The sequence below is a fragment of the Watersipora subatra genome, chromosome 6 (genome assembly GCF_963576615.1).
Source record: "Watersipora subatra chromosome 6, tzWatSuba1.1, whole genome shotgun sequence".
Lineage (NCBI taxonomy): Eukaryota > Metazoa > Bryozoa > Gymnolaemata > Cheilostomatida > Watersiporidae > Watersipora > Watersipora subatra.
Window position 1 is genome coordinate 60,844,957 of NC_088713.1, and position 18,942 is coordinate 60,863,898.

General features: G+C 36.7%; 1 protein-coding gene across 10 annotated transcripts in view; it reads left to right on the forward strand.

Annotated features, from left to right (window-relative positions):
- The window catches only part of LOC137397925 (F-actin-monooxygenase mical1-like), a 79,502-nt gene extending 63,746 nt beyond the window's left edge, over window positions 1–15,756 (forward strand). For 6 of the 10 annotated variants that reach the window (XM_068083997.1, XM_068084001.1, XM_068084002.1 and 3 more), the window contains 6 exons: window positions 2,396–2,571; window positions 2,730–2,814; window positions 3,670–3,802; window positions 5,907–6,006; window positions 12,946–13,130; window positions 15,558–15,756. In XM_068083997.1, the coding sequence (XP_067940098.1) occupies window positions 2,396–2,571; window positions 2,730–2,814; window positions 3,670–3,802; window positions 5,907–6,006; window positions 12,946–13,130; window positions 15,558–15,666 (788 nt within the window). In that variant the 3' untranslated portion in view covers window positions 15,667–15,756. Of the gene's footprint in view, window positions 1–2,395; window positions 2,572–2,729; window positions 2,815–3,669; window positions 3,803–5,906; window positions 6,007–9,420; window positions 9,514–12,945; window positions 13,131–15,557 lie in introns of those variants that run through there. The other 4 variants (XR_010978931.1, XM_068084005.1, XM_068084004.1 and 1 more) reach the window with 4 other exon arrangements.
- Window positions 15,757–18,942: the final 3,186 nt, after the last annotated feature.

An 18,942-nucleotide genomic window follows, 5' to 3' on the forward strand; every position in this document is an offset into this window, starting at 1 on the left:
AGATGAGACTATAAACGTTGTCTTCCTGTAGATGAGACTACAAACACTGTCTTCCTGTAAATGAAACTATAAACACTGTCTTCCTGTAGATGAAACTATAAACACTGTTTTCCTGTAGATGAAACTATAAACACTTTCTTCCTGTAGATGAGACTATGAGACTGCACTCTTCGTGTAGACTGTAGATGAAACTATAAACACTTTTTTCCTGTAGGTAGTTGTTCTACTAGTTTGATAAAGGTGTCTCACGCTTGTTCGTTGTCTGCGTGTGTCCTGACTGTCCCTTCTTTTTAACTCGGTGTCTATGAGTCAAGAGTGTATATGCTTACTGCTAATGATCGTAGTCACTTTCATAGTAGAGATGTGACCAGTCTTTTTGACACTTGCATCACATTTTTTAGCAATTTTTAAAGTATGCATAAACAAAATAGAAATTTCTATGCTAGTCTGAGAGGATCATGCGGAGTGACAACATGGCTTATCAATTGATAAGTTGTTGAATAGAGTGCAGATTTTATAAACCAGTTTAATAAAAACATGAAACAAGGTGAGAAACGGGAAATAACGGAACATATTTCTTTATTTGTTGGACGGTTAATTTTTGAAGTCAATCACTGTGTTTCCATAGTTCAAATAGGTTCGGAGTTGCCCGCTGCCGCGCATTCCGCGCCCTACCGTTTCAGTGATCCAGAGTTGCACTATGTACGTATATCTTTTCAGGATTCTCAATATGTTCCTCGAAACAAAACTTGTTAAAGTGGACTCGCTTTCAGATCAAGGTCACTTTTCAATTCATGCGCAGTCAACTAGTTGCACTAAGCCAGGATGCCTGGTTACAGTGCTGAGTTTTTTACAACCACCGGGGAAAGCTTAGCCGAGCATTATCAATTCAGATACGTCAGCCGTGAACGTTTCGAAAATGTCGAATAGTACTTTTACAGCGAGTGCCTTTATATAAACTACGGAAGCAAAATGCCGTCGAATGCGTTTGGATTTCACCTGTTTTATGATTTGGAGTGGAAACAACTCCAAAATCATTCACTGTACGGAAACCTGATGAATAGACCATTACTGACATCCGCGCTTTTCAGATTTTTCTTTCGCATTGTGGTACCAAGTTCAACTTCTGTTTGTATAGCGTTTTATAGTTTTAAGAAAACGGTACAGTTTACAGTCGTCTGTGTGAATTCAAATTTTGATCACTTGTAAAACGACCAAAATAGTGCTGTTTTGGCTTCAGCAGATACTCTGAAGTAACTTGCGAGACTTGACTTTAGCAGACACAGCTGTACCCGATTTGTGAATTGTGAAGTTTAACCGATGTCAAGGATCACACGAGATGTAATAACTTGGATGTACTTAATTATCTCTGAAATGGCTGCAGTCGAGGCTGTGCCCTCCGTGCACTGACTGAGGAGAATTATGAAAATCTCGTGTAGCCTGCATATGTAGACTCATCTGAGAGAGTTAGTGAAGCTCGACAAATTGATGCAGTTCGATTCTGAATTTGGATCTTGTGCTCTGCCAGTTTTTTCATGGTGAACTGTCTGACCGTTACCATAGCTTGGCCTATTATTCAGCCCAACCAGATGAGTTCATTAAAGCAATGGTAGTCTTTTTCTGTTGAGGGAGGTAAATAGATGACTAAACTAACTCAGCAAGGTTGAAGGTTAGATCAGTGCTGCTGACTGCACGTAAACCCTGCAGTTTTAAAGTGTTGTTTAGATCAGCTTTAGTATATAATAGAACTAGCCGAATGCCCGGTGTTGCACGGGTATTAAAACAGCTTATAAACAGTGGCAGGTAATGTAGTTGTCTGCCACTTGCCATTAACCTAGCACATTGCCAATTACTAATTTGAGTAAGCTAGTATCTATATTGCTAAACTTACTAATAAGAGCTGTGAGAGCAAGCTTTAGTGATGTTGCGTAACGCAGAGTGCTATGTTTATTTTAACCTACATAATGGCTCATATCGACTACCAAAATCATTCCATTTCAAGTAGATTAATTGGTAAGATTATTGCCTGGTGAACCCGAGGTTTTGAGATCAAATCCAGCACAAAGCGGATGTTTCATCGTTAGATTTTAATAGCTATAGCTTGACTGACCGATTGATGGACCTAGAGTTTTACATATATACATGTATTTATATATATACATGAATAAAAGCCAAAAAGCTGAGCGAAGTGCTCAATGATAAAATCAGAACAAGTTAAAATCAGTAAAACAGACCATAACTTTAGGTAAAATACTTCATTACTAATATTTTCATGCTTGTTGAGAGCAGTCTTCAGATAAAATGTATGTTTTATTTTATCTTCAGATAAAATGTATATTTTATCTGAACATTTATATATATAGATGAAGCCACACTTTATAGCTCTCTCTTGCAGAGGAAGAGCTCTCAGATTCATCTCAAGAACCGAGCGAGTCGGACTCTGACGATGGCCTATCAGGAACGAAGAAATTATCTCCAGAGAAAATTCAAAACGCGGCTGCCCGACAGCACAAGAGAGACGAGATGAAGCGATTGCGTATCGCTCAAGAGATCCAGAGACAACTGCAGGAGGTGCGGAATGCAGTTATTTGGGAAGATGTGCTGGAAGTTTCTAATTTGTACAGTTTCCTGTTGGTTTGATGCAGCTTTTAGAAGATAATATGTCTGAGACACGGTTCTTGAGTAAAACATGTTATAGCTTGTTGCTTCATTTCACATGTGGTCTTTAGGTTGAAGTTAAGACTAAGGCGCTTGAGACGGAAGGAGTGGAGCTAGAGAAGTCCCTAAGAAAGCAGCAAGATCCTAATTCCGCCTGTGAGTGTAGCCTGTTGATCTATCTTATTAACTTGTTGTATGTTGACGATTTACTATATGAGCGCAATGATCCGTACCATTGGCAGCTTGGGTGGCCGGCCCACAGGCTGAAGTGTTCTTAGTGTAGGTTAATGATAAGTCAAGAGGGGAGAAACATAACGCACATGAATGGTAGTAAATGTTTGTCTCTGGTCATGCTAACATGTTTGAAAAGGTTTGCCGAGACCAGGTCTTGAACCTGCATATATGTCATTGCAAAATTGGCGACATCCTGTCAAAGATTGACTGTAGACTACTGAAGCTAGTTTCAGTTTATACCTCCATTTCATATACCTCTATTTACTGGTCACTATTCTGTACCGAGAGTCAGGCAGAGCTAGAGTATTGCTATACACATTTAACAGCTCTAAAAAATTTAAATTTTTCATTTAATTTTCAACTTCTTATAAACTAAGACTTTTTGCACCTGCTGAAAAGCAATACATTTTAAGGAATTTGACTTTTTTCTCGAGGCAAGTTGAACTTGTGCTAGTCGATAATAATCGATAGGCCACATTTTCCCGGCGTTACTTTATTTTATGCTGCGCATATTTGCGCAGGTAAAGTATAAATTAATCGCAGGTAAAGTATATTTGAATTATCAGTATAGTTTGTATCTCTTAATAAAAATATGAATCATGTCCTAAGCTATAATTCCATGGCACTTCTTGCTTTTAGACTCCTATGGTTGCATTTCAGTTACTGGTTGCCTTTCCGGCTTCTACGCAATTCGTCTTCTAGTTTCAAAAATATTTTATTGCACACCTGCTCTATGAGTACCCATCTTGCATGTGTCAATAGTGAAATCTCTTGCAGTCAATGGCCAGGAGAACAAGGAAGTGATGCAGCGCTGGTTTAATGTTATCCATAATAAGAGTCAGCTGTATAGGTACGAGTCTGAGCTCATGGTGCGGGCTAAGGAGCTTGAACTGGAGGATAGACACTCTCGGTGAGACTTATCATTGAGTTCATGGCTTCGCTGGAACTTGTCACTAAATACATTAGCATTATGTGGTGAAGTGACTTGCTTTAAAATGTTCTGTTCGGTTTTTAATTCTGTGTTCTAGTTTGCATTCAGGTTGGATTGATGCGAAAAGGCTGTTATACCAATAAGCATCCTGTCATCTTATTGGTTGAATTGTCTCAAGGGCATCAAGGGTTATGCGCTCATATAACTGGGAATGATTAGTAGGCATTGCAATGTGTGAACAACTCATACAAATTTTGTTTACGGAGCCCAGTGTTTTGTCTTTTTATTTGCTCTGTCTGTCATTATGTTTCCATGACACGGTTAACCTGCAAGGTTGTGTCGTCCTCAAAGTGGAAACGACAAAAACTCACAAATAAAGCGAGTTTTGTTACTCGCACATTTTTATTGGATGTTGCATGCTTGCGGACGATGGAAATGGCAATTGCGAATGATGCACATAAAGATTTTGCATGAGCTGTTTCATTTTAGACATTTTCTACACTTCAGTCTATATTTCGATTGGAACAGTTTCACATTTGTCAACTCGGAAAGTAATTTTAAGTAATACTTATACTGTCCAGCACTCCATTCAGCGATGAAGAGGCATTTACTTTACTAGCTCTGATATAAATATATAATATATTAATATATTATAAATAATTATAATTTGTATTATTTAATAATTTGTATTAATTTGATAATTATGAATAACTAGCTGTGCTACCCAGGGTTGCCCGGGTAATAGAAAAGTCTTTGGACAGAAAATTGATTTGTATTTAACATATAACAACATTTGCCATTCTAGCTTTTAAACTACATATCATGAGAAGAATGTTTTGTCTAATAAACAATGGGAAGTAATGAGAGTTGCCTGCTATTAGCCTGGCACATTGCCAATGGAAAATTTGAGTACACTTACTAATGTGAGCCAACCGCTTCTCGTGACGCTATGACCCTGTGTCGTACGCAAAGCCATTGGGTATTTCCTCTCATATAATGACTTATATCGGCAACCTAGCAACTCAATCTTGTTGGCCTAATGGGTACGGCGTCGAAATTGCGAATGGGTGGGTCCGAGATAAAATCTTCATCGGTACAGATTCTTTGTTCTAAGATTTTAAGATCTATAGCCGGAACGCATGCAGATATACTTACGACGATGACGGACGACATACTTTGAGAAATATAAATTATTATAATAATATATATGAAGTAATATATGTTATATATTAATTAATAATATAATTAGTTAGTAAATTATATATAACCATCTCTGATAGAAGAAGCCTGACCTCTGTCATGAAATTTTTTAACTTTTTCAACAAAGTCCCCGGGTTAATCCGCAATATGCGAATGTTCATTGAATCACTCACAGCTCAGTAAGTTTATGTGTGCACAACTCCAAATCAGCACAATGGAAACACTGATTGTCAATCATCAGTACCATTACCATATGATCTCCCCATTATTATTCTTTTAACGAGCAACCAATGGATGGTTAGTTGTAAGTCTGTGTTACAGCATTAGAGTCTGCATCTTCATGTCTGATTGGTTGCGGAGTCAGAAATACCACTTCTAATTGGTGGCTTAAGCCAGGTTTCTATATTGGCTGCAAAACACTTGGGACGCTAGGCTCAGCCACTTCTGTTCACATAAAGCTGTATCGCTAATAATCGCATAAAAATGTTTGCTCGCCGTGCCGTTTCGTTTTTACGGTGCATTTCGGGAAGGTTTTTCCTGCGGCTCTTCACGAAAGTTGAACAGCGCTAAACTCTTGCGTTGACCACCAGCAACTACCAGCGATACTCGGCGCGTAGGTTCGCATTTCACCGCTGATAGCCCTGCCGTGCTGTCGCCAGTGCTTGTGGCGCATATGGGAACCAGGCTTTAATTGTCGCATTTGATTGTCACATTCGTTGTTGCGGCAGCTAATAATCGTGGTCCTGTTTATGATTGGTATCTGTATCTGATTGGTTGTTTATGATTGGTTGTTTATGATTGGTTGTTTATGATTGGTTGTTTATGATTGGTTGTTTGTAAGTGGTATCTGTATCTGATTGGTTGTTTATGATTGGTTGTTTAGCTTAACGAATGAGATGAGGAAGATGCTGCTGAAACCGGAGAGTGAGAAATCACACGAGGAGAAGATTGAAGAGAACACAATCCTGCAAGAGCTGCTGGAGGTAAGTGATTTTTATTGGTTGAGTGGTTTGAGAGCAACCAATCAGCATGCATTGCTTCGTGTATGGCTACCAGCTACTCTGCCATCCGTGAGGCTTGAAGGTGCTTGTAGCATCGTATTGAGAGTTGCTTGGCTTTTGCTAGTCGTAGCGACGTAGACTTCTTACACGGCATCTGTTTTCATTTGTGCTATGACAGCCGATTGCGAACTAGTCACGGAGCGTTCATTAATTTGATTTTCAAGTGCAGAAGTCATTTCTTGTGCATTAGCGTGCAGGAAACAGGTAGGAAACATATTGTACAACTCGGTATTCTGTGTAACACACTGATTCTGCAGTCGTAATCTGAACTGGGTAAAACTTGCCACGATTTAATCGTGTAGATTGTATGACCTTCAGTTGCGTGTGTTCCTATTGGTGGTTTAAACAGTAGCATGTGGGGTGCATGTGTTCCTATTGGTGGTTTAAACAGTAGCATGTGGGGTGCATGTGTTCCTATTGGTGGTTTAAACAGTAGCATGTGGGGTGCGTGTGTTCCTATTGGTGGTTTAAACAGTAGCATGTGGGGTGCGTGTGTTCCTATTGGTGGTTTAAACAGTAGCATGTGGGGTGCGTGTGTTCCTATTGGTGGTTTAAACAGTAGCATGTGGGGTGCATGTGTTCCTATTGGTGGTTTAAACAGTAGCATGTGGGGTGCATGTGTTCCTATTGGTGGTTTAAACAGTAGCATGTGGGGTGCGTGTGTTCCTATTGGTGGTTTAAACAGTAGCATGTGGGGTGCGTGTGTTCCTATTGGTGGTTTAAACAGTAGCATGTGGGGTGCATGTGTTCCTATTGGTGGTTTAAACAGTAGCATGTTGGGTGCGTGATAAGCAATTGTTTATAAGCTTGGAGTTATCTTCTAATGGATGTTGTCAACTAAATGAAGTCGATAGGATAACTACGATATCGATTATAGAGTGGCCCACAGACACATTCAATACAAATATGTTTAGCATTTCTGCATAATTATACAGAAATCATTCGGTATCCTAGCTTACTAATATTTGTAAATATTTTGTTTAGCGGTTTTAATAACAATATATAGTGTAATATGTAATATATATGTAATATTGCATCAGCATGCATTCCCTTTTCTACTGACAGTGACCATTGCCTAACTTAGTCATCAGATAGCCTTGTGTATCAGAGCAAAACCTCATTCTATCATTGCAAGGAGTAAGTAATAGGAGTTGTACACCCTTACGTGTAACCCATAAGCATACCCACTACCCTAAAGGCGTGGTCACACGAGCACCGAACCGACGTAGGATCGGTTCGGTTCGGAGGCTGGTTCGGTTCGAGGCATATGTCACACGGCCACCGAAGTAACTTCGCTTCTTAGATACCATACGTATAGAGACAAGACACGGTTTCATTAGTAGTTTTTATGTATTTGAGTTAAATATTTCTATTGTAAACAAAAAAACTTTGAGGAACAATTATAATTACACAGCAGATTTATCAGAAGATCGTTCAGCTGCTCAAAATAAATCACTCGATACAAAGATTTTGCTAACCCTTCCCATCAACATAATTATATTTTTTTTATTAACATATGAATGTTTTTCTATGCTGAGTACATAACAAACAAAATCAGTCTTTATCATAGTACTGTGGTTTTACATAAATAAATCAGTCAACGATACTTCATCAGGATGAATATGACACATTACTTATATTCCACACGAAAGAAAATCACAACCATTCCCTTACATTTATGCAAAACTTAAGTGCAACATCTTACATTTATGCAACCCAATCACAAGTCCGGGTGAACCTTGTCGTAAATTGCTTCATGTTGTTTATTTAACGAAATAAAAGTATCGTCCCATTTCTTTTTTAACTTTACTCACACGCACGTAAGAAGAAATGTGACGCGTGCTCGCTAGAATTCTAGAATTTTAACCAGCCAATAAGAGCAAGGGTTCGGCACGAAATTTCGAGCAGTACCGAAATAGTTCGTTTCGGTCAGAAATGTCCTCAGCCGAACTTTTTAGAGCTGAAAACGACGTCGTTTTGCGTCATTTAGTTCGGTTCGGTGCCCGTGTGACCACGGCTTTAGTCACTTGAAAACCTCCATAATAACATTGATTAGATGCTGATACTGGCTTTCATAGATGGGATATCAACATTATTTACAATGTTGATATCTATGTTGATTTAACACGAGTTTAATTGTGGCGACTTCACGTATGGAATGCTTGAGAAAGGAACTAGCATAAAACAAGGTATAGGGTGACTAAAATTTGATTACGCTGCAACATTGTTTACAATAAAATTTAAAAGAACACCTTTACATCTAAGCAAGCCACAGTATCAGGTGCTGAAACCATACTAAGTTTATTCACTTGTACAGATCATCGGATAGTTACCAGAAGAAAAGCTTAACATTCAAGTTCGCTATGCGTTATTACATTGTATGTGTTTTCTTCTGTGTCTGTAAGCACTGATTAGTTCATTTCTAGTGTTGAGGGTGCCGTCATATGCACCCTCAACACCTGCAGCTATTAAGCTTGAAACAAAGTGAAATAAATTTCAGTCACTCTATAACTAGTCTTTATGTCTAGATTTATAAGTATGTGGACTACTCTATCGGGTTCTGAGGCTATGTTACAGGTCGGTGAAGTAGATCATGCATCAATCATTAAATATAATGTATATATAATATATATATTATATGACACACTGTCTGTGCGATTTGTATGGCCCATTTCTATGGAATAATTATTTCCTTTGCTAATTTTTCATCACTTTTCACATTTCTGCACCCATTTCTGCACCCTGGGTATAGTATCAGTTGTTTTCATTTTAATGAGAACGCCATTTTTTATTTTTAGTGCAGTTCTGTATTCTTTGTCGTCAGCCAGGCACACAGGCTACAAGTGTTATAGGAATTATTTTAACAGTTTCAAGCGTTTGAAAGTTTTCAAAACATCAGGGTTTTTGTTAGGTTTGAGGTGTCATCACCCTCTGCGTGGTTTCTCTGCAAAATGTGAAGTTTCTTCATTGCAAAATGTTAAGTTTCTCCATTGCAAAATGTGAAGTTTCTCCATTGCAAAATGTGAAGTCTCTCCATTGCAAAATGTGAAGTCTCTGTCTAGAAGATAAATTTTGGAGTGCAAGTTCAGTAGTTCTAGTCAAATTTTGACATTACATGAGATGCTCTTTATTCCTAATTGTCATCACAATTATTGTACAAATATTCTCTTCAAAATCTCAGCTGGCATAAATGACAGCCTTGACCACCATTGGCATCAATCATTACCAACATACTTGGAGAGTCGTGTTCTCGTGTTTAAATTTAGTAGTTACATTGCATGTAAGAAAGCAGGTGGTTGGGTCCTTCCACTGCAAAGTCGACTTTGCCTGTTTCAGCCAATAGTTGATCAGATAGTCTTCGGCAAAGCCAGCGATTAGCCAATGAGTGAGTTGTCCGTCCGTCCACACGTCCTTAGCGCTAGGTTCCAGGTACTGGCTCCACAGCTAATCTGCATGCGGGTCGGGCTTGGGACAGTTACCTACTAACTCTAGTAGAGTCAGTGCTTGGAACTGGCCATAAGTTTCTTCTTTCCAAAGCTAGCATAACATGCGTGTTCTCTCCACACTCGGTATCAGTAGGGAGTTGTCTCACTTTGTCTCTCTCTCTTTCTACTTGATGGCACTCATATGTGATATTGCATTCGAGGTGACAAAACTGTGTAGCATTTAAAATTATTATTGACTAAACTACACAAATAATATATATTATATTACGCAAATATTATATATTATATTACACAAATATTATATATTATATTACACAAATAATGTATGTTATATTACACAAAGAACATATATTATATTACACAAATAATATATATTATATTACACAAATATTATATTACACAAATATGATATATTATATTACACAAATAATATATGTTATATTACACAAAGAACATATATTATATTACACAAATAATATATATTATATTACACAAATATTATATTACACAAAGAATATATATCATATTACACAAATAATATATATTATATTACACAAATATGATATATTATATTACACAAATAATATATATTATATTACACAAATATTATATATCATATTACACAAATAATATATATTATATTACACAAATAATATATATTATATTACACAAATATTATATATCATATTACACAAATAATATATATTATATTACACAAATAATATATATTATATTACACAAATATTATATTACACACAAAAATATAATCTATTACACAAATAATATATATTATATTACACAAATAATATGTACTAGAAATTCCACTGTCATACAGCCCACGACCAAAGAGATGGCCAGAGATATTGGCAAAAAAATAAAGGGTACTGATGGTTGAGAAATGCAATATTAGCAATCAAATGGCTCTGCAGTGCAATAGGATAACTGCAATGGTAGCTGTAATGTACTGGGTGTGGGTGTTATTATATACAACAATAAGCAATAATGAATGGAAAAGATGTTTATATTTTCCCCCTGCAACAGGAGAAATGCAATATTGGCCAATATTAGAAGTAAAATGCACTGATATTCTTAGAATAATCAATTTTATTAATATAGTAATAATAGAAAACCAATACACAATTTTGTTTACATTTCAAAACGTCATAGGTAGCAATATCGAGAAGTTGTGGTATTTATATAGGTTTTTAGAAAATTTATTTAAAAAGTGTTTGGTCATGACAAACAACAACAATGAAAGGAAAATATTACACGTTTATATCTCTCCCTTGCAATAGGAGAAATGCAATGTTGGCCAATATTATAAGTAAAATGCACTGATATTATTAAAATAACCAATATTGTTAATATAGTAATACAGCAATAATAGAAAACCTATGAGCGTTCATGCGTCTCGAAGATTTCTGCAAACTGCAGCAAAATAAAAGCTGTTATAAAAGTGTTATAAAGCTGTAGGCCTAATTTACTGTAATGTATGTAATTCAATAACGATAAAGAAATATGTTTATTATAACTCTGAAATGCAAAATTAGAAGTAAAATGGCAAGCTACTGTGTACTATACACAGTTTGAAAGTTGGTTGCGTTGAATGTAGAATGGTTTTGATAAGCGATCTTTAACAAAAAGCGGGTAGGAGCATTCACGCGTATAAAAATGTAGCGAAATAAAAAATGTTCTCGTCATGAAGGGGCGTTGTAGTTCGGCCCTAGCTTGTACATAAGTTGTAAAGAATTTCGGCTAACGTTTCAAATAATGAAACCTTTGGTGATTGGACAAAAACACAGGCTGATAAACTGTGTACCACAATTTCGTACCTGTAAATCGGTCTACGCCTCAAACGGTCTACGTTTATTACAGAAACATTCGAATAAATTCGAATACAAGTAAAAATGGCCATAGACTGATGAAATGAGCACGGTTTTCTCGTGAAATGCGCACTGCCAAATAGTTCTACAATCGGTCGCACGGCTTTATTGGCGTTTCAATTTTCGGTCTTAACTTTTATTAAACCGAGCTTTCCAAGCTTTTTGTGGCAATTTTCGTTCAAATTAATCTGTCTATTTGTGTATAATCCGATCAGATGGGTAAGTTTTAAAATAATACCGATGGTTTACAAAGACTTGGTACCATATTTAAATAGGTTTAAATGTGTTTTGTATCGTTATTATACTTTAACGACTTTACATTCCGATGCTTAAATTTTTTGATGAAATTTCTTGACGAGGGTTCGTCTCATTGTTGATGAATAATTTTCGTAAGTTGTGTGCACATGCATTTATCATAAAAACTCCCACACTTCCGCTCCGCTCGTGTGTTCGTGGGATTATATTATACAAATACTATATATTATATTACACCAATATTATATTGCACAAATAATATATATTATGTTATACAAATATTATATTACACAAATAATATATGTTATATTACACTAATAATATATGTTATACAAATATTATATATTATTTTACACAAACAATATATATCATATTACACAAAGTTTTAGTTGAGTTTACACAGCATTAGTTTCTAATTACGTACTGGTTGACATCTTTACTAATGAAGATGAAAAATAAAATAAAGCTAGAAAGCTTCTCTTCAACAACAAGATCTTTACACTAAAACTGTTTGGTTTTCTTTTCATAGCAGTACAAATACTATCAGGCTTGGTGTACATCAATCCATAGCAGTACAAATACTATCAGGCTTGGTGTACATCAATCCATAGCAGTACAAATACTATCAGGCTTGGTGTACATCAATCCATAGCAGTACAAATACTATCAGGCTCGGTGTACATCAATCATTATGTTTCTACAATTGCCTCTGAAATATCGTCTTTATAGAGTATGACAAAAAAACTTAGTATATTTTTGTTGTGTCATTGGGTTCTACAAATTTTAAACTTTCAAGTGATATTCAGTTCAAAAAGACTTGTGCTATTTTATATGCTTTTACAATTGATTGAAAGTTGTTAATACAGTCTAGGATGCAGGGGACTCACTTGTGTATACAAGATTAGGCTTCATCGTGTTAATGTATTTATTTTCAAATTATCTATAAAAATGTGTTCATCTGGATAAAAATTCATCACTATACATCACTCTTTGTCATCTGTGTTACTTGCCTTCTGTCTATCGCACTCACCTGTCATTCTTTGTCATCTGTATTACTTGCCTTCTGTCAATCGCACTCACCTGTTCTTGTATCTCTCCTCTTATAGTCCTGCGTCTTTAGAACCCAGCCTTGCTTGTCAGTCGCTTTGTCGCTTACTCAATCCGTTTTCCCTGTTTCCTGTTTCACTCGATTCCCTAACCTCGGCTTGCATCGTCAGTGTTCCTGCACTTGATTTTGCATGTATGAGTTGATAGCTTTTGTCTTTGCATGGCATCAGGCAGTCAAGCAGAGGGATGAGCTCGTCAACATGCTCGAGGTAGACCGGCTCAAAGAAAAACACGAGGATGAACAACTTCAAAATGTAATGCTTAGCAAGGGCTTTGAGCTCAGTCCTGTGCCGTACACACAAGTGACCATGAAAAAAGGCTATAAAGGTCGCCAGTCTCGACGGTTATTATCACAGTAAGGACATTCGTGCTGAGAAGATTATCTGCCCTGTTTCATTTCCTGTAGTCTCAAAATATACTATTTATTCCACCACTGTACATTATTTATACACGGCTACTTTCCTGATGTACGTTTATGTGTATTGTTCTTTTGTCATGTACACAGCATACAAAAATATTGGAGTTTTCCACTCCACTGGTTGTATGCACATAATTCTCTAACGCCACTGCTGATTTGTAGCCTCTATATAACAATCAATTGTAACAAATTTTTGTTGGCTTGAAGAATACACACTAACTTGAGATCACTATTATTGCGGAGTTGTGTTCTGTTTCATAACATAATTCCTAATTTTAGTCTTCATTGTTTCTGTAATCTTTTGGTATTTTTCTTCCAGAACTTCATTTCTCTTTTTTTCTATGGTCAAATATTGATCGAAGCATGACTAGATTTTTAGTAACTTAGCTAGATATTTTTGATACATTTTATTATAGTGTTTATTATAGTTTGGATGCATAATAATAGTTTTCTTCATTTCCTTCCATTAGCGGTTTTGATCAACAATGTTACATCTGCTCATAGCTATTTCCCTAAACAGCTCTGCTCATAGCTAGTCGCCGTTAGTTAGTGCTTTTGCAGTGACTGGCTCACAAATTGAATGGATTCTCTATTCAAGGAACTGAACATTCTCTAGGCGGTGCTGTCTATTTAAAAGGAAGGAACAATATTATTGCGCCACACAGAGATGTTGATACCTGTACCGGAGAAGTCAATCAGCTCTCACATTCAGCTTCTTGTCTGTTGCTATCACAATGCTTGATATATCTTGTTTTAAATGGATTGTGGGTAAAACGCAGTCACTGGATCTCGGTGAAATAATAAGCAGGTGATTGTGAATAACAAGTAACAGCTTGCTCAGAGGGTGTGTTGTCGTCACAAGTAATCCGCTTCACTGATACAAGGTAGTCACGCTAGCAAGAGGGTGTGGCTAGCTAGCAAGAGGGTGTGGCTAGCTATAAAAGGGTGTGGCTAGCTAGCGAGATAGTGTGGTTAGCTAGCAAGATAGTGTGGTTAGCTAGCAAGATAGTGTGGTTAGCTAACAAGAGGGTGTGGCTAGCTAGCAAAAGGGTGTTGCTATGCAAAATAACAAGCTCGGGGTCAGTGTGCTGCCGGTTCAGGAATTCACGCTGAATAACATTTACGTGCATGGTAAGGGATCATTCATTATCATTTCATTTCGTCTTTCCTTCATGCATCTTGTTCTGCATGTGGTTTTATGGCATGTTTGCTTTTATGGCATTCAATGAAGCCCACTTTTACTATCAATAATCGTTTAATAATCAATAATCGTCTCGCATGAAACGACACCTTCGTCATTATTTTGAGTTTTGGTCGATTTGTATTCTGTGTATTTTTGAGCAATTCTGCTCGGTCAAAAGAGGGTGTGCGTAGTGAGAGTGAATTCTTATTCATCAATATGTGTCAATTTGTTCATTTCTCAGCGATTATGTGCTAAATTTTAAGATCTGTCTTTGATTTACAGAACTTCACCGTTTCTAAGTTAACGCAAATGTTTATTAACTGGCGCAAATTTTTATTAACTGACGTTGTGATTACAATGTTATCGTCTCCTAAATCTTAAACAATGTCATCAGTATCATTGATATACATACTCTCAGAGAGCTGTTATAAATTATTAACACCTGGCATCATGCTCACTAAACAATCTACATTCTACTGTAGATGTTTATAGCTGAATTTTGTCCAGATAACATAAAGTTGTTTTTCCTTCAGTGAAAACAATCATTCCGACCATTTGAGACTAAGGCAAACTAGATTTTAAAATAAGAAACAGTTGGATAAGTTTTCTAGTTGTTTTGCAGCTTTATGTAACTGAACTATTAAAGTTTTTAAAAGTTTAAGTAAGTGTGTATTTGTCTCAGTAAGAGAAATAAAAATGTTTGTATATATGCTCATAAAACCTGATACTGACTAAAAACCAATAAATAAATATGAAACCATAAAAATCATATTACTTGGTGAAAACCTGATTAAGATCCGATATACACTTATATCTAAAACAGTGTTTGCGTAGGTTCATTCTAAATTTTATTGTAGACAGACGTTCTGAGGGTAGTTTTGTCAAAACTAAGATTGGTGTGGCTTCTGATGTTATTACTGGTGGCAATTAGTGCTTTGAATTTGATTACTAAAGATTAAATCACTAATAATTAGTTATAATTATTACTAATTAATTACTAATTAACTAATAATTAATAATTACTACTAAAAATACTCAAGCTAAGTATGCTCCACTTTGCTGCATATTTAGTTTTTTTTATAGCCTTAGAGTCTTAGACTATCGATAATAGGCAGTTTTCAGCATCTGCTGAGGTTGTAGGCTGAACTTGAGGAGTTACCTTCTCTCATTGGCTTTTGTAGGTGCATGAGGAGCTCTACTCTGTTGAAGTTTCTGCAGAAGATTTTATTGCTTTTATTCTTAGCGAGCCTGTACATAGCCTTAAATTCAATGCCTTCACTATATGAGTAGCGGAGAATGCCCTTAAAACCGTTTAGGGACTCAAACTAATTTGCTTATTTTCATCATATGTTAAATACAAGTTGTTCAACCAGTTATAAACTGGCAATTGTGTTAAATCTATATTTAGCTCACAGCTTTCCTTAAAGATCGAAGTTTTCTATATATATTCTTGATTCTACTATATGCTAGGCGAACTGTCTTGTTAGTAATCTTAATTAGTCTTGTTGTCTATCTAGCATAACAGTTTACACTGACAATTGGTGGATATCAGTCTGAACTCAAATTCAACGGTTAAAAGCAAGTAAAGTGCTTTAGTAAACATGAATTGCAAATTTGTAGATCATACTATTAGTACTGTTTCAGAAGATTTCCTTATTAGCTATTATAATTGTCATATAACCAAACATTACACACGTGACCGTGTGGATGGATTGTTTCTTCTTGGAGAAATATGCCAGCAAATCACATTCAGTTGCAGTTACAGCGTCTCACTGTTGTAGAAGTCTTTTTTCTTTTTTGGAAGACGAGTTTCCTGCTTCAAAGCCTTTCTTCAAATCATATTTACCATAGAGAGCACTACTATTATTGGCTCATTTGTTTGGAGACTTAAGTTGTATCTAAGGTAGAGATATTAATCAAATGCCAACAGATGACCGAATTGTCTGTAGTTTATTCAGCAGAGGCACATACACTTGCGAATAAAACCATTGTAAGTTTTTAATTTAACATGGAATCTAGCTGACAGATTGGAAAGTAGAAAAGGATATTTAAACTAACTGTCAATACTCATGATGCAGTTCAAACCATCCACAGGCGTGGTCACTTTGTTTTATACTGTTGGGGATTGTCCCCCCCATGCATCAAATGGCATTGGGATGTAAAATCAGGTAGATTATGAACAGCTCTGAAGACTGCCTAGCCTGTGGCACTACTTATGTGTTCAGCCCTACTCAACTTGCTTTTCTATAGATGTATTCTAAGGAGCTGACACTTTTTATTTGTAGCGAGTCAGGTTTCCTCCGTTATCACCTGTTTTGTATACCTTTCACTGGTAAAAGAAGTCATGCTAGTGGAACTATTTTCTCACATGAAAACTCTTAAAGTTAGCTCATCAAAGTCGCTTACCACAATTGTGGTCATGAATGTGTGAATCGAGTCGCCATAGATCAACATTTGGTGACAACTTGTTTAGCGATCTTTGCACTCCGCTCCCTAGCTTGATAATCAGTTCACCAACCAGTTCAGCCTAGTGGACTCTCCCTCAATGGCTCATTTTAAAATCAAAGTTCTTCATCCACTATCTACTAGTTACAAGTTCAAGAACTAATAGCATAGGTATAGCTAGTTCTTTTGAGCCTTAAATTGATTGTTGGTTGTTTTTTGAATTTCGAATCACTTCAGGTTTAAATTTGTCAACTAAGCTAAGGTTTATTACGTACTTACTGTGTTTATTGTAATAATATTATAGTGATAATATTACCAGCTGATTACAGCCTAAAACATTTATTCATGACTTCGAGTACAGACAGAAAGATGAAGATGGAGTCTCCATTTTAGTATAGGTTTCAAAAAGGTGCAGAAAATCTACATATTTTTGGCGCAATCTGGACAAACAACGTTATCATCTACTTTGAGGAACCCTTGTCCAACCAGAGACTTGTCACAGACGGTACACATGAAGCATTCAGCATGCCATTGTTTACCATCAAAAGCTACGTATTTTGTTGGAACTCCAAGTCCTGAAAGTACAAAAAGATCTGTGCAGTTTTGGTTAATTGACTTGTTTTAAAAATGTAAAATTTCAATCTGCATTTTTAACTCCACCTGACTCTACATTTCTACCTCTACCCGCCTCTACATTTCTACCTCCACCTGTCTCTACATTTCTACCTCTACCTGTCTCCACATTTCTACCTCCACCTGTCTCTACATTTCTACCTCCACCTGTCTCTACATTTCTACCTCTACCTGTCTCCACATTTCTACCTCCACCTGTCTCTACATTTCTACCTCTACCTGTCTCCACATTTCTACCTCCACCTGTCTCTACATTTCTACCTCCACATGCCTCTACATTTCTACCTCTCCTGTCTCTACATTTCTACCTCCACCTGTCTCTACATTTCTACCTCCACTTGTCTCCACATCTCTACCTCTACCTGTCTCCACAGTTCTACCTCTACCTGTCTCCACATTTCTATCTCCACCTGTCTTTACATTTCTACCTCCACCTGTCTCCATATTTCTACCTCCACCTGTCTCTACATTTCTATTTCCACCTATCTTTACATTTCTACCTCCACCTATCTACATTTCTACCTCCACCTGTCTCTACATTTCTATCTCCACCTGTCTCTACATTTCTACCTCCACCTGTCTCCACATTTCTACCTCCACTTGTCTCTACATTTCTACGTCACCTGTCTCTACATTTCTGCCTCCATCGGTCTCCCCATTTCCACCTCCACTTGTCTCCACATCTCTACCTGTCTCCACAGTTCTACCTCTACCTGTCTCCACATTTCCACTTCCACCTATTTCCACATTTCTACCTCCACCTGTCTCCACATTTCTATCTCCACCTGTCTCCACAGTTCTACCTCTACCTGTCTCTACATTTCTATTTCCACCTATCTTTACATTTCTACCTCCACATTTCTACCTCCACCTGTCTTCAAAGCTTTACCTCTACCTGTCTCCACATTTTTATCTCCACTTATCTTTACATTTCTACCTCCACCTGTCTTTACATTTTTACTTCTACCTGTCTCCACATTTTTTTATCCACATCAGCATTCAAATTTCTAGCATCATCTCTATTTGTATTCCCAACTCCTACCTCTGTATCATTGTTTCTCTATATCTTCATTTGCACAGATATGAATTTGTTATATCTCACCAGCGATTGGTTGGTCGCACTTGAGACAGATCTTAGCAAAGTTCTTAACATAGCAATCAGAGCAGTACGGTCTGTCATCTTTGGTTGTGAATTTGACATGAGCAAGCTCGGCATGGCAGTTATAGCAGAAAAAGCACTCTCTGTGGAAGGCTTCATCCCTGAATGTCACTCCGCCGTGGAGCAAGACCTACATGGTGTACGAGTTTTAGGTTAATTGTGCTAAATGTTTACTAAGAGTCAATAGCGCGCCCCTTTATGTAATGCTATTGCATGGGAATGAACTAAGGCTAGGCTGAATTTAGTGTGTACCTTTGATACCAGAGAGAATAATAATGGTATAACATATTATAATTATAAAAAATAATTATACTAATTATAGTGTTAGA